Source organism: Colletotrichum karsti (assembly GCF_011947395.1).
Source record: "Colletotrichum karsti strain CkLH20 chromosome Unknown Scaffold6, whole genome shotgun sequence".
Lineage (NCBI taxonomy): Eukaryota > Fungi > Ascomycota > Sordariomycetes > Glomerellales > Glomerellaceae > Colletotrichum > Colletotrichum karsti.
In genome coordinates, this window is record NW_024065906.1 from 1,217,973 (window position 1) to 1,231,921 (window position 13,949).

General features: G+C 55.7%; 5 protein-coding genes across 5 annotated transcripts; 3 read left to right on the forward strand and 2 right to left on the reverse strand.

Annotated features, from left to right (window-relative positions):
• Window positions 1-1,114: 1,114 nt before the first annotated feature.
• Window positions 1,115-3,736, forward strand: CkaCkLH20_02798 (uncharacterized protein; the record flags this gene model as incomplete). Its single annotated transcript, XM_038885517.1, has 1 exon — window positions 1,115-3,736. One exon carries the CDS (start codon window positions 1,115-1,117, stop codon window positions 3,734-3,736), a length of 2,622 nt encoding a protein of 873 aa, XP_038749448.1.
• A 1,357-nt stretch (window positions 3,737-5,093) lies between these two features.
• On the reverse strand, window positions 5,094-5,879 carry CkaCkLH20_02799 (emp24/gp25L/p24 family/GOLD; the record flags this gene model as incomplete). The annotated part of the gene is made up of 3 exons (XM_038885518.1): window positions 5,094-5,299; window positions 5,364-5,571; window positions 5,682-5,879. 3 exons carry the CDS (start codon window positions 5,877-5,879, stop codon window positions 5,094-5,096), a joined length of 612 nt encoding a protein of 203 aa, XP_038749449.1.
• Window positions 5,880-7,374: 1,495 nt separating this feature from the next.
• CkaCkLH20_02800 (ADP-ribosylation factor GTPase of the ras superfamily) lies at window positions 7,375-8,196 on the forward strand (the record flags this gene model as incomplete). Its single annotated transcript, XM_038885519.1, has 4 exons — window positions 7,375-7,522; window positions 7,680-7,924; window positions 7,985-8,050; window positions 8,104-8,196. The coding sequence occupies 4 exons, from the start codon at window positions 7,375-7,377 to the stop codon at window positions 8,194-8,196; spliced, it is 552 nt and encodes a 183-aa protein (XP_038749450.1).
• A 1,044-nt stretch (window positions 8,197-9,240) lies between these two features.
• On the reverse strand, window positions 9,241-11,601 carry CkaCkLH20_02801 (ATPase; the record flags this gene model as incomplete). Its single annotated transcript, XM_038885520.1, has 1 exon — window positions 9,241-11,601. One exon carries the CDS (start codon window positions 11,599-11,601, stop codon window positions 9,241-9,243), a length of 2,361 nt encoding a protein of 786 aa, XP_038749451.1.
• Window positions 11,602-12,147: 546 nt separating this feature from the next.
• On the forward strand, window positions 12,148-13,261 carry CkaCkLH20_02802 (ribosomal protein L6e; the record flags this gene model as incomplete). Its single annotated transcript, XM_038885521.1, has 3 exons — window positions 12,148-12,267; window positions 12,702-13,037; window positions 13,109-13,261. The coding sequence occupies 3 exons, from the start codon at window positions 12,148-12,150 to the stop codon at window positions 13,259-13,261; spliced, it is 609 nt and encodes a 202-aa protein (XP_038749452.1).
• Window positions 13,262-13,949: the final 688 nt, after the last annotated feature.

Below are 13,949 nucleotides of genomic sequence, written 5' to 3' on the forward strand. Positions count from 1 at the left end.
TCCCGGAGGTGGTTAAATGGTTGTCAGGGAGACCCCGGTTCCAAGTTCCAACGAGGAGTCGAGACCAAGGCGGCGACCCCTGCCTTGCCTTCGAGTCCTGCGAGGCCCGCATTGGCGCGCACATCTCAACCAGCAGCTTTCTGCTCTTTTGTTGCTCCAGTCAGTGTCATCGCTTGCAATTCACCCACAAAAGCAGGCATGTGGTGTCCCGGAGTGGTGGGCGGTATGTCTCGGCAGAATGCAGGTAGATGCATGGTTGCTCTGAGCAACTCCCTGTTGGCCAGTCGTCGTCCAGTTCCCCCCACCAATTCCCCAATCAGATCCACTGTACGTACTGGGACAGCAGTGGCAATGGCGTGGGATAGGGGGAAAACACCACTGCGGGCCCCACACCACCCACCTCTGAGCCTCTGAAGACCGTCACACTGTGTGGCCTCCGCCAATCACCTCTCGGACTGCCGAACCACTGGCACGCCGCACTGCTGCACGCCGCAAGCCGCACGACTGGACGCACCAGACCACCGAATAAGGCGCTGGACGGGACGAAAGAGACCAAAGGACGGGACGGGAGCTACGTACCTGACGTGCTAGTAGTGCTATTTTTCTCTCCTGCCTTTTTTTCTCACGTTGTCCCGCCGTCGCTGGGTCGCTCATATCCAGGATTGATAGATCCATATTACCTTGCTCAAAGGTGGACTTCCAGTCCTGGCCCGAACTGACCTCCGTCTCTCGTTTCCCCTGCTGTGCTTCATTTCCATATGATGCCCTAGCATCGCGTCCCCAATCCTCATCTCCATCTTTTTTTGGCTTGCCTACCTTACTGTACTTTACTTTATTCCGTCAACGCCTACCCGACTTGACTTACAAGCAGCTTTTAGGAGCTGTTCGTCTCTCCGTACAATCCCCAGGTCGCAGTTCCCACCGATCCCCCGGGTCGACCTCTTTACCGAACGCATCGACGCCGGGTTCTGCTACCTATACCTATACTTGACTGAGCAATACGGCTTCTACTGCCGAACTGGACTTGCCTATAAGCTCCCAGTAGTAAGAATCGCCTGCGCCTGTCTGCTTTCCTGCCGGGGCTAACACGAGATCCCCCAGACTCGCGCCCACCATGGGGCTCTTCTCAAACCCGCTGCGGTCTCGCGAGAACCGCAGTAACAGACTACCAAAGTACGAGCAATTGAGTCCTCTACGGAACAAGGAGCGCCTCTCAGATGACGACGACGACTACTACTCCGACGAAGATTCGGAAGACTACTCTACCACATCCTCGCCGAGCGCGAGGAGCTCAAGACAGACTTCCTCCTCTCTCTCCAGCGCCGCCATGATGCTGCCGAAACGAGCCCTCGCGACTGCCCGCCGGCCGCGAACCCATCTGTACAGGTTGCCCAACCGCATTATTCGATACCTCTGCTTTGGACTGCTTACCTTCATGTTGGTCATGATCATGTCCTTGGCGCGCGCCAGCCACGTCGAGAACAAGATGATCATGGAGGGCAAGTTGGAAAAGAAACCAGACCCCCCTCCCGTGTGGGAGTCCTTCAACTTCCTCCAAAGGTACTACGGCGGCATCAGGTCAATCGCACCTCCGGGCAAGTACATTCCAACCTACCCCCGATCCGAGGACGAGACTCCTCTGGATCAGCTCGACATCAACACCACGGCCACCGCGACAAGCGAGGACGGCATCGATGACGCCATCAGGCGAGCCCTGCCCAAGAGCAAGATGTTCCTCGACCACCCCGACGCCATCTTCAACAAGAAGCCCGAGAAGATCACCGAGTGCTTCGTCGACAAGGAGAATAAGGTTCGCGTTCCGCCAATTCGATACTTTGACGGACGTCCCCAAGGATTCCCTCAGCACGTCGAAGGATCCTACGAGCTCCTGAACCTTCCTGAGAACATCTGCTACGAACGTTTCGGACGCTACGGTCCCTACGGCTTCGGATACTCTGTTCCCGCCGGTGGCCTTGGCGTCGGTGAGCATGGCGAAAAGGAAGGCTCTGAGGATGTTTGGGAGCAGGCTCCGAAGGTCGATTGGCGCAAGGTCAACTGGGCTGACGCTCAGCAACGTTGCTACCAGTCCAACGCACAGAGGTTCAAGCCGATGCCGCCCAAGACCCCGACCGCGCGCGGTTTCTACATCGACGAGCCCCTTCAAAATGCCACCTTGGTCGCCCGTGATCCCCTCGAGAACCTGGAGCCCACCGCTAAGCCTGCTCAAGACGGCAAGACCGAGCAGAAGGCGGATGGCAAGCCCGCCAGCGAGGAGCCCAAGACCGAGGAGAAGGGTGCCCGCACCGCAGTCGTGATCCGAGTTTGGGACGAATACCTGTGGCGCGAGGACGACATTATGAACGTTCGCTCCGTCATCTCTGAGCTGGCTCTTGCCTCCGGTGGTCGTTACGACATCCACCTCCTCGTCCAGATCAAGAACGACGCTGCGCACCCTGTGTTCGCCGACCACGAAGTCTATGAGCGCCGCATTCGAGAGCGCATTCCTGAAGAGTTCCGCGGTCTGGTCACGTTGTGGACCGAGACGCAGATGCTGTCACTCTACCAGGGACTCTTCGACTTGTTCACCCGTGGTCCTGACCTGCCCGTCCACGGTGTTTACCGCGGTCTCTCCATGGCTATGCAATACTTCGCGTACCAGCACCCCGAGTACGAGTACTACTGGTCTTGGGAGATGGATATTCGCTACACTGGACACTACTACGACCTCTTCAGCAAGATGGAGAACTGGGCCAAGGAGCAGCCCAGAAAGGGGCTTTGGGAGCGCAACGCCCGTTTCTACTTCCCCAACGTTCACGGCACATGGGAAGACTTCCGGCAGATGTCTCGCGTCCAGTCCGAGATGGGTACCGACGGAGCAGACAACATGTGGAAGAACATTCCCGGCGGCAAGGGCAAGGAGAACAAGGACCCCACACAAGTCACTAGAGGGGAGAAGACCATCTGGGGTCCGGAACGTCCCGTCAACGAGGAGGACTGGTTCGAAATCGAAAAGGACCCGAAGCCCCCTACCAGCTACGAGAAGGACAAGTACAAGTGGGGAGTCGGTGAGGAAGCTGACCTCATTTCGTTCAACCCCATCTTCGATCCGGAGGGAACCACTTGGCTCCTCTCGGAGGATATCACTGGATACAACAAGAACAACCGCGACGAGCGCATGCCGCCGAGACGAGCCCACATCATCACGGCGTCCCGTCTTTCCCGTCGTCTCCTGATGACGATGCACCGCGAGACCGCCTTCAAGAAGCACTTCGCTTTCCCCGAGATGTGGCCTGCGACCGTCGCCTTCCAGCATGGCTACAAGGCCGTGTTCGCCCCTCACCCCATGTACGTGGACAGAGAATGGCCCACGGAGTACATGGACAAGGTCCTCAACGGCGGTAAGAACGGCGCTAGTGGTGGTTCTCGCACTGCTGTCTTTGGCCAGCGCGAGCACAACCTGCGTGGTCTTTCCTGGTTCTACAACTCTGGCTTCGCCCCGAACTTGTACCGCAGATGGCTCGGCCTCAGGGTCAACAACGACGGTGGCGAGGAATTCGAGCTGAACGAGGACACGACTAAGGACGGTTCTTCCGTTGGACAGATGCGTGGCGGCGAGGGTCGCATGTGCCTCCCGCCCATGCTTATCCATCCCGTCAAGGGAGTCGAGTTGCCTGTGGAGGTGATACCCGAGGAAGTGAAGGACACAAACGTCCCGGAGTCTGATCCGAATGCATGAAAAAGCGGGCTGTTCTTACTCAGTATATGACGGATGACGTGTTTGTTTTGTTTTCGATTTTTATTATAGGAGCCACCTTTTTGGGGTTATTCACATGGTATGGCGTCTTGGGGTTGGCTTGTTGGATTCTTTTCAGAGGCCCCGCACGAGAACGGGACTCGTGTCGAATCGTAGGAAAGGCATAATGCATTGGCCGTATACATGATGTATGATGTACATAATGACTGTCAGGTTAGAGGGAGTCATGATGGCCACAACGATGACCAACAAGAAATTACATTCCAAAAGAGAGAAAGAAAGCAACCGTGTTCCGAGTGAAGATCTGTCCTGACGCTCCGTGATATCGGTCGCCTGCCTTGTGATCAGATGCCGTTTCGGGCCACCGTTGTCGTTTTGTCGTTTGCTGTCCTTTGGCTGGCTGGGCCGTTGGAGCTAGGGTTCAAGTCATCGCCAGGCAGCTGGAATTGGGATCCCGGCTTCCGTTCCGTTAAGTGGCTGCCCGGTGTCACGGCTGAGACACGGGCATGCGCCCTTGGCTCGGACGAGGCTAGGCATTGGACTGGCGTCTGGGCCCCATTCCATCGTCGGGCTGGGGAGGGCTGACGCGCGGGATGGACGGCGCTTGTCCAGCTTGTGCATTGACGTCGTGGAGAATGGCCAGGCAGCATTCTAGGATAGGGTGAGGCTCACTTAACACCAGAGAGTTTTCTGTCGGAAATGAACACTTGTCTCCTTTCTATTCATGCAAGATGGAGAGTTATGAGTCTACGGCGGGAACGAAATCAGGCGGTAAGATGGTGTTGCCTGTCGTGCTCTATCAGCTCGGACTAGCTAGGTAGTTCGAATGTGTTACCTCTCTCGACGTTCCCTCTAGTCTGCAAAGTACAGTCAGTCTCTCACTCTGGTCCCAACATCAATAGCTGTCGTCTGAGGGTGTGTGACTTAGGTTGAATCCTGAAGCACTGGCTAAAGTGCGATTATGATCATCAAGGACCGTGAAGTACGCAATAGGTCTGTGAACCGCCAAGAAGCCAGAGCCTGTACCAGTTTAAGTTTCGTTTTTGGAACCCGAAGTGCCTATTCATCCGTCATGGGACTTGTACCAAGTCAACTCGATTGAGCTACTTGCCCTTGAAATTGAGTAAAGTCTTTTTATGCTCTCATATCCAGAACCATTCGTCTTTTCATTCATTCATGTGTGATTATGATACACTATACATGTTTCTCAACGTCTCTAGGTAGAAATCAGGAAACCTAGCTTTTACGCTTATGGTCTCCCTCCTCCTAGTGTTCCCCCTTTTTTATACGCCAACCTATCGTCCCCAGCACGGGTATCCGAGTAACAAAAACAAGTGACTTAAACCACCCTCTTGACCTCGAAGAACCTGCGCAACCACCAGACCTGGAAGACAGACTCTCCAACGACGAGACCGATGACGAAGATGTTCCACCACTTGACTCTGCTGTTGGTGCTCTCGGCGGTGTTCCGGTGGGTGCGTTCACGAACGACGATGTAGGACTGCTCGTCCTTGACCTGGGCGAGGAGTTCGGAGAGGTGACGGACTGGAGGAGTAGTATATTAGTCCAATTGCCCTCGTAGAAGCGTTCAGGGGTTCCATTTTCGTACCTTCAACTTCGAGGGGGTCGGCAGGAACGTCGGTCTCGCTGACATAGACAATACCGTGGACGTTGAAAGAGACCTCCTTGCTGTGGGCGCCCCAGTGCTCGTTGCCGAAGCAGTAGGTGTACTTGCCGTCGTGCTTCGCGGTGAAGGAGAAGTCGCCGTTGGAGACGGACTTGTCGAAGGTCTCGTACTGACCCATGGGGTTCGTGATCTACCAACAGCCGTACATGTCAGTCTATGTGAGCTCCCAATTGCAGAGACCTCTGCGCGCGCGCAATCTCGCGCCTCAAGAGGCCCCGGAATGACGTCGTGTCCTCATACCCAGAAGTCAATGTCCAAGTTTCCGGCGCTGCCAAACTCGCGATCGCCGACCTGGAAGGTGACGGTCATCTTGTCGTCGCGGTGCAGCGACTCGTGGAAGCACTCGCGGCCGTGGGCGGGCAGCTGGATGTTGTGGGCTATTGCCGAGTGGACGAAGCCGGCTGCGAGGAGCAGCTTGGCGACCGAAGGAAAGAACATGGCGGGCGACGGGGAGCTTGCTTGAAAGCTTGGGTGGGTTGCAGAGAAGCTCTGGTTGGTGAGAGAGGTCGGACTGCCGCAGAGTCACAAGCTATTCTGGAGGTTGTGAGGCGTCGCGCAGGCAAGCAGGGCCACGAGTGGAAAAAGGAGCGACGTTGGTTGTGTCCAGGCTGGTCTCCAGATCGGTTCCTGGAGATGATCCCTGTTCCTTGAGTCTGGACACTTTGGCGAAGTTTGGTTGGATTGAGGCTGATCCCGAAGGGGATTAGCGCGTCGCGATGTCGTGCAAGGACCGAGTATTTTCCGGCACAGGAACTCAGGGTCAGGAAGAAGACCCCTGCACGTGATGCGGGTACTCGATGCTTCAGAAGGGTCTCTAGTGGTCCAGAGTGCGCTGGAAGGGATGGAGTTGAGTGAGGTGGCCCGTGGTTGGGCTTCATTAGCACGCAAGACGACCTGAGATAGATAGGTACCTCCCTTAGCTTGCGGCAGGCTAGCGGTACCTTGGCAGCAAGTTGACAGACTGCCCGTGGACCTCACTCACTCACTCACTCACTCACTCCAAAGGGTGGCGTCCGTTTGTAGTGGTGGTCAAGAGTGGGGCCTCAGAGTTTGAAAAACATGGCCTTTCTGGCTCCTAAAATCACCACCAACCTCGCCGAGCCGAACTTATCTTACCAAAGGCCACCCCCTCTATTCCACCTTAACCTCTTGACACTTGACTATCCTCCCCCCTACACCGACAATCACCAAACGAGCATCCTGTCGCCGTCGCCGAGGAGCCGTCGCGAAGAAGTGAGTTGAAGATATTTTCCCTATTCTCTGTCTGGTCTGGCTCGATCGATACCTCTACCGCCTATCGATTTCTATCGCGTGTCATATTCCATCTTGTTTCTGCTGCTCGGTTTCCCGTTCCCGTTCCCCTATCCCACACCCCTCGGCCAAAGTTGCTCTTGAGCGCGTGCCTGCATCGGTCTGGTCTCTGTCTGGTCTGGACACGACACCTCAGGAATACACCACCGTATGCCGCCCAAGACTTGAGTGAGAGCAGCCCACCGTCACCGTACGGGCCCCCAACTCAATATCCCTATCCCTCCCTCCCTCCACGTCGCCTGTCCACATCCACTTCTTCCATCCCGCTATCTCCTCTATTTGCGAATTGCGGCAGCCTGAACCTCAACATCGAAACTTGGACTCAACATCCATCTCCGATCGCCTTCGCCTTCCCGTGTCAGCAGCGCCATCAGGCACACTGTCGTCAGTGACCCGTCCCTGTCTCCGACAAGATCTGTCCTCTCTGTCTCCGACACATCTTTTTTTCCTTATATCCCGCCCGCACTTGCCATCCTCGATGTCACCACCACAATTTAATTAATTACTCTTTTCTGGTCTGGACCATCTCGCTTACACTTTCTGCTTCCTAGATTACTTCTTCCACTCACGTCTACTCAATCCATCCGACACTTAGACATATACCACAGTCCGAACCGCAACCATGGGTCTCGCGTTTTCCAAGATCTTCGACAAGCTTTGGGGGAAGAAGGAGATGAGAATTTTGATGGTCGGTCTTGACGCCGCCGGAAAGACTACGATTCTCTACAAGCTCAAGCTCGGTGAAATCGTCACGACCATTCCTACCATCGGTACGCATGCCCAACAATTGCCTCCCCCCAAATCGTCCCGTCGCCCTGCCCCGTGTCATCATCGAAAGTGGCGCCCCCCGCCTGTCGTCGCTAGCCCCAACCCAATGCCGTCGTTTTTCAATGGAGGACAACCAGCGCTGACGCGAATGCCATCTAGGTTTCAACGTCGAGACCGTCGAGTACAAGAACATTCAGTTCACCGTGTGGGACGTCGGTGGTCAGGACAAGATCCGTCCTCTCTGGAGACACTACTTCCAGAACACCCAGGGTATCATCTTCGTCGTCGACAGCAACGATCGCGACCGTATCGTCGAGGCCCGTGAGGAGCTCCAGCGCATGCTCAACGAGGACGAGCTGCGGGATGCCATTCTCCTGGTCTTCGCCAACAAGCAGGATCTGCCCGTACGTTTCTCTCCTCAAAGTCTGATGCCCTGAAGCACGCGACTGACCTGTCAACTATAGAACGCCATGAACGCCGCCGAGATCACAGACAAGCTTGGCCTCCACAGCCTGAGACAACGCGCCTGGGTAGGTTTTCCTTCTGCGCCATCTCACGATGATCATACTGACCCCTTCGATAGTACATCCAGTCTACCTGCGCCACTTCCGGTGATGGTCTCTACGAGGGTCTCGAGTGGCTCGCCACCACCCTCCGCAAGGCGGGTCACCAGTAAAAGACGCGAAGAGAAGCCGGACGGACTCCCTCTCTTCTGCTCTTCTCTCACGTCATCCCTCTGGTACGGTTGTAATTCGCAAAGCTACCGGTCACAAGGCAATCGAATAGTCCATAACTCATTTATCGCATTTCCTCACTCCGTCTATCCATCCCTCCTCCCCGTGGTGGTCCTCCATGACATCTCGTGAGCCACGCTACATTGGCATTCTCTCGACGCAGCAAGCACACATTCTGGTCTCAAAAGGACAAGTTTCGTTTTGGAAGAACGGGGGCGTCTTGGGTTGGGAAATCTGTACAGTCCACACACGCACACGCAGCAACTCTACACGGGTTCTCCGACCAAATGCAACGGAGAAGCCTTACCATGAACCCTGGCTTTTTCGCCTTCTATTCGATGCGAATCTCATGAATTGGTGTTTGCTCTTTCCTGTTTCTGGTGTTTATGGCCACTCTCGGTGTGCGGGAGGTGATGCGTTACGAGGTCTTGACAATGCGCTTCACGACTGGTTGAATCCCTATCAGGGGTTAGTTCGCCTGTGGCCTGTTTTCCGGTCTGTCGTCTTGTTAGGTTTGGAGGGGGTTTAGGTAGTTCTAGCCGTGGACAAAATCGTTATAGACTTGCATTCGTTATAAACAATCCCCTCTGCGTGTTGAGTGACGTTTCTACACGGCACCCCGAACCGATCTAGATCCGGTCCAAAGTGTAAAGCCGCCTCACCAGCGTTCGCACCGGACGCGCTGTCGCGGGCAGGGATGATGGCAGAAGGTTCCGAAAAGGACAAATGTCTAAACACCAAAGGTGGGTATAAGTGCACGACCGTTATGAGATGGGCGATTTGGTACAGTACGTGAGTATGGGTTTCATTATTCATGTACACTGATTCGGTACAGTCTAGCTTACATACAAGATTCTAGAAAAATTTGGTGATACAGTAGTTATTCATGAGAGGGGAATCTAACCCTTGGGAACATGTCGAAATCAAAAACTCCTTTGCTCCTTGAAAATGCGGAATTGTCATGCTTCGTGACGTGAGAAGATAACTCAAGCCTTTGTTGGCTGGGCCGCGACGACCTCGAGACCAGAGTCGTCCGGCTTGACCGAGACGACGGCCGTCTCGCCGTGCCGCAGCTCTCCGCGGATGATCTTGTCGGCGAGGCCGTTGCCGATCTCGTTTGTGATGAGGCGGTTGAGCGGCCTGGCTCCGTACTTGGGGTCGTAGCCGCGCTCGGCGAGCCAGTCGCGCACCTTGTCGGGGACGTCGAGGACGATGCGCTTATCGTCGAGACGGGCCTGGAGCTCCTTCAGGCGGATGTCGACGATGTCGCGGATGGCGGCGAGGGCGAGGCGCTTGAAGACGATGAAGGAGTCGATGCGGTTGAGGAACTCGGGCGGGTAGTTCGCGGCGACGACGTCCATGACGGCCTTGCGGACGCTGGGGTCGACGTCGCCGTCGGGCGTCTCCTTGTACGGGTGAGACGGGTCCGCTCCGACGAGGATGTCGGCGCCGAGGTTGGAGGTCAGGACGATGATTGTGTTGCGGAAGTCGACCTTGTGGCCCTGGGCGTCTGTGAGGTAGCCCTCGTCGAGGACCTGGAGGAGCAGGGCTGAGATGTCACGGTGCGCCTTCTCGAACTCGTCGAAAAGGAGGACGGCGTACGGCTTGCGGCGGACGGCCTCGGTGAGCTGGCCGGCGTCCTCGTAGCCGACGTAGCCGGACGGCGCGCCGATGAGACGGGAGATGGTATGCTTCTCCTGGAACTCGCTCATGTCGAAGCGAACGACGGCGGATTCGGTGGAGAAGAGGAAGCCCGCAAGCTTCTTGCAGAGCTCCGTCTTACCCACACCAGTAGGTCCGAGGAAGAAGAAGGAAGCGGTTGGTCTGTTTTCTCCGCTGAGTCCGGCACGCTGGAGGCGCACGGCGTTGGAGACGGCTCTGATGGCTTCGTCCTGGCCCTTGACGGCCTGGCGGAGGGTGTCCTCCATGTGCACCAGCTTCTCGATGTGGCCAGACGTGAGCTTGGAGATGGGGATGCCAGTGACTCTGGAGACGACCGCTGCGATGTCGTCCGCGGTGACTGCATCGTGGACAAGCGTGCCGTTCTGCTTCTCGCCGTCCTTGGGGATCTTGGCCTCCAAAGAGGGAATGACGCTGTACCTCAGCTCCGAAGCACGTCCGAAGTTGCCCATTCGCTGAGCCTGGTCGAGCTCGATCCTGGCCTTGTCGAGGTCCTCTTGGGTCTTCTTGACAGCTTCGATCTCGGCACGCTCAGCCTCCCAGCGCTTGGTGAGCTCAGCAATCTCGTCCTCGTACCTCTTGAGGTCGGCTTGCAGCTTCTCGCGGCGCTCTTGGCTGGCGACGTCCTTTTCTTTGCGCAAGCTTTCCAGCTCAATTTGGATAGTCATGATCTTCTGGTCGAGGGCCATGATGTCCTCAGGCTTTGACTCGTGTTGAAGCTTCAGGTGACTGGCAGCTTCATCCATGAGGTCAATGGCCTTGTCGGGGAGGAATCGGTCGGTGATGTAACGGTTGGAATAGGTGGCCGCGGCGACAAGGGCGCCGTCTGTGATGCGGACACCGTGGTGGACTTCATACTTGTCCTTGATGCCGCGGAGGATGCTGATAGTGTCTTGAACGGTGGGTTCGTTGACGATGATCGGCTGGAATCTACGTGCAAGGGCGACGTCCTTCTCAATGAGGCGGTACTCTTCCAGAGTGGTGGCACCGCAGCATTGGAGTTCGCCTCGGGCGAGAGCTGGCTTCAGCAGGTTGCTCGCATCGATTGAGCCTTCGGCCTTGCCGAGGCCAAGAAGAGTGTGTAACTCGTCGATGAAGAGGATGACTTCGCCCTGGGCTTGTTCGACTTCGGTCAAGACCTTCTTCAGTCTCTCTTCGAAGTCGCCCCTGAATTTGGCACCTGCAATGAGAGAACCAAGATCAAGGGCAATGACACGCTTGTTCTTGATACTCTCGGGAACGTCACCACGCACAATTCTCAGTGCAAGGCCTTCCAGGATAGCCGTTTTTCCTGTACCGGCCTTTCCGATCACGACAGGGTTGTTCTTCGTCCGTCGTGACAAGATTTGAATCGTTCGCTGAATTTCCGCATCACGACCAATGACAGGATCTAGCTTTCCGTCCTTGGCCTTGGCCGTGAGGTCGATTCCGTATTGTTCGAGTGCGGGCTTCTCAGGCTCGCCGCCGCCCATGTCCATGCGGTGCGTGCCGCCTGGAGGGTGAGGTCTGCCATTGGCATATGTCCTGATGGCTAGGGTTGGCAGAAGCTTGGTACTGCGCAGTGCGGATTCGTTGATGAGTGCTCTTGAAATTAGCCGTGTAGGTCTTGGTGTTGTTGAGCCGACGAATCGCCGGGCTGATGAGATGAGTTGCCTTCTGGCTTGCATTGTGTCTTTACCGGTCAGAACCAGTTGCAAAATTACGCAAATCGAAGTAAAAGACAAAAGACGTGTGCCAGAAAGAAAAACAGCGAGAAAAACAACAACTCTAAATACCCCAGGGCCTGGAACTTCGTGATGTCACTTCCCGAAGAAAGCAGACTTCGCGGGCACTTTCTCGCAGATTCGGCGAAGCCCAGGATGCTGGCTGGGTAGCTTTATCTTATCACCACGTGGCCCACCCTCAAGGACCTGAGGCTAGAACCCTGGGCGACCAACCCGACCTACCTAGGTGGGCATCCGACGGGTAAGGAAAAACGCTCTGCCGACGCCACCTCTTCTCTGGGGTCCGCCGCTGGTGGGGCTTGGTGATTTCGAGCACTAAGCCCTTTTGAGCGTAGTACGCGAAGGAGGGCTTCGACTGGACACCCACACAGATTTTGTCGACCGTCGAAAATTCACAATCCGACCGCGCATCAACCACCATAAACTTCTTTTTCGTTCCCCATTCCCGCTAACCACCAGCAGCCGCCTCAACGAGGAACGAAAGCAATCATGTCGGCGAAGACGGAATCCACGACCAAGAAGTTCGGCTCGTCCACTCGGGTCGTCCCCGCCTCCTCCCAGAAGGCGCAGAAGTGGTACAACGCCGACGATGAGCCCGAGGCCAAGAAGGTGAGTTCCTCATGGCAGTGAAGAGAGCGTCCTTGTTTTTTTGGGAATTATCATGGGCTTCGAATGGATCGTTTGAGCAGGGGGGAAAGCTGTCGACACCACCGGGTCATGAGCGAAAGAGTCTTGGGTATATGGAATTCGCAATTCGCAGTCTTGCGCGCACATCGGCAATATTGGAAAGGATGTCACCAAAGACGAGAACACACACCGAGAAGACTACGCACACACAACACGCACACTTCGGAAACCCCAACCAGCGAACATCGGCAACTGCAAGACGTAAGAGGAGGAAACCAGACCAACCGCTCGTGACCTGGGCAACGGCACATATCACACACTCGCGATGCCAAAATTCATTTCGCAACGAAGACCGCACCACAACCAAAGAAACGAAGTGAGAAGACTCAAAGACTGACCGAGCCGTCACAAAACAGGTCCGCAAGGCCGTCCGCCCCTGGGCCCCCCGCAACTCCCTCCAGCCCGGCACCGTCCTGATCCTCCTCGCCGGTCGCTTCCGCGGCAAGCGCGTCGTCCTCCTGAAGACCCTCGACCAGGGCGTCCTCCTCGTCACCGGCCCCTTCAAGATCAACGGCGTCCCCCTCCGCCGCGTCAACTCCCGCTACGTCATCGCCACATCCTACAAGGTCGACGTCTCTGGCCTCGACCAGAAGAAGGTTGAGGAGATCTCGCAACCCAAGTACTTCACCGCCGACAAGGCCAAGCAGAAGTCTGGCGAGGAGGCCTTCTTCAAGCAGGGAGAGAAGCCCCAGGTACGTTTTAGGACACGATGTTTTTGGCAAAGATGACAGTCGGAAAACTGACTGGACGTGCGTCTTAACAGAAGAAGGAGGTCAACAGCAGCCGCGCGGCTGACCAGAAGGCCATCGACAAGGCCCTGATCGCCAGCATCAAGAAGGTCGAGTTCCTTCCCTCCTACCTGGCGAGTTCCTTCAGCCTGCGCAAGGGTGACAAGCCCCACGAGATGACCTGGTAAACCGTCGCGGAAACTGTTTTGTCGGGGAAACCAAAAAAAGAACAACTCGTGGCGGTGGATTTTTCTTTTTGTTGCGTTTGCGCCAGGGCGGCCCCGCGCGCGCGGAACGAGGCAAAATCAATCTCTTGGGGGATGATGGGTGGAAACAAAAATGACAAAAGACCGGAATGGCGGCGATTGGGAAATCACACAATTCGGGTTTGATGTTGTTGTAGACGAAGAAGAACTTATGGCTACGGGCTGGGCTGGTTTTGCCAATTGCATTTGGAAGTACGACGGCATCGGTCACATTTGGCGTCTGTAATGAGGTTCTTCAAATCCAACACACACAAAGAAAGATAAGATCTGGTCCACACGCACAAAACGCACATGCGCACCCACTCTGCCACACCGAGGGGAGAAAACAACAAAAATAACAACTCACATGGCCGAAACACAGGATAGCACTTTGGCTGGTGATTTCTTCCGTGACGTGACTGAAATGGGGGCACGAAACGCGGCTTGACCTGTACGGAAAATATTGTTACTTCACATTTGTCTTTTTTCCACGATCCAGGTTGAACCTGAGTATAGGCTTTGGGGGCCCCCTTCTGGTGGCATTGATATTAATTCCTTGTTATTACATGGTGATGTCATGCCCCCCTTTCCATTCGTGAGGGCAAAGATCCGCCTCATCACAACTTAGCTG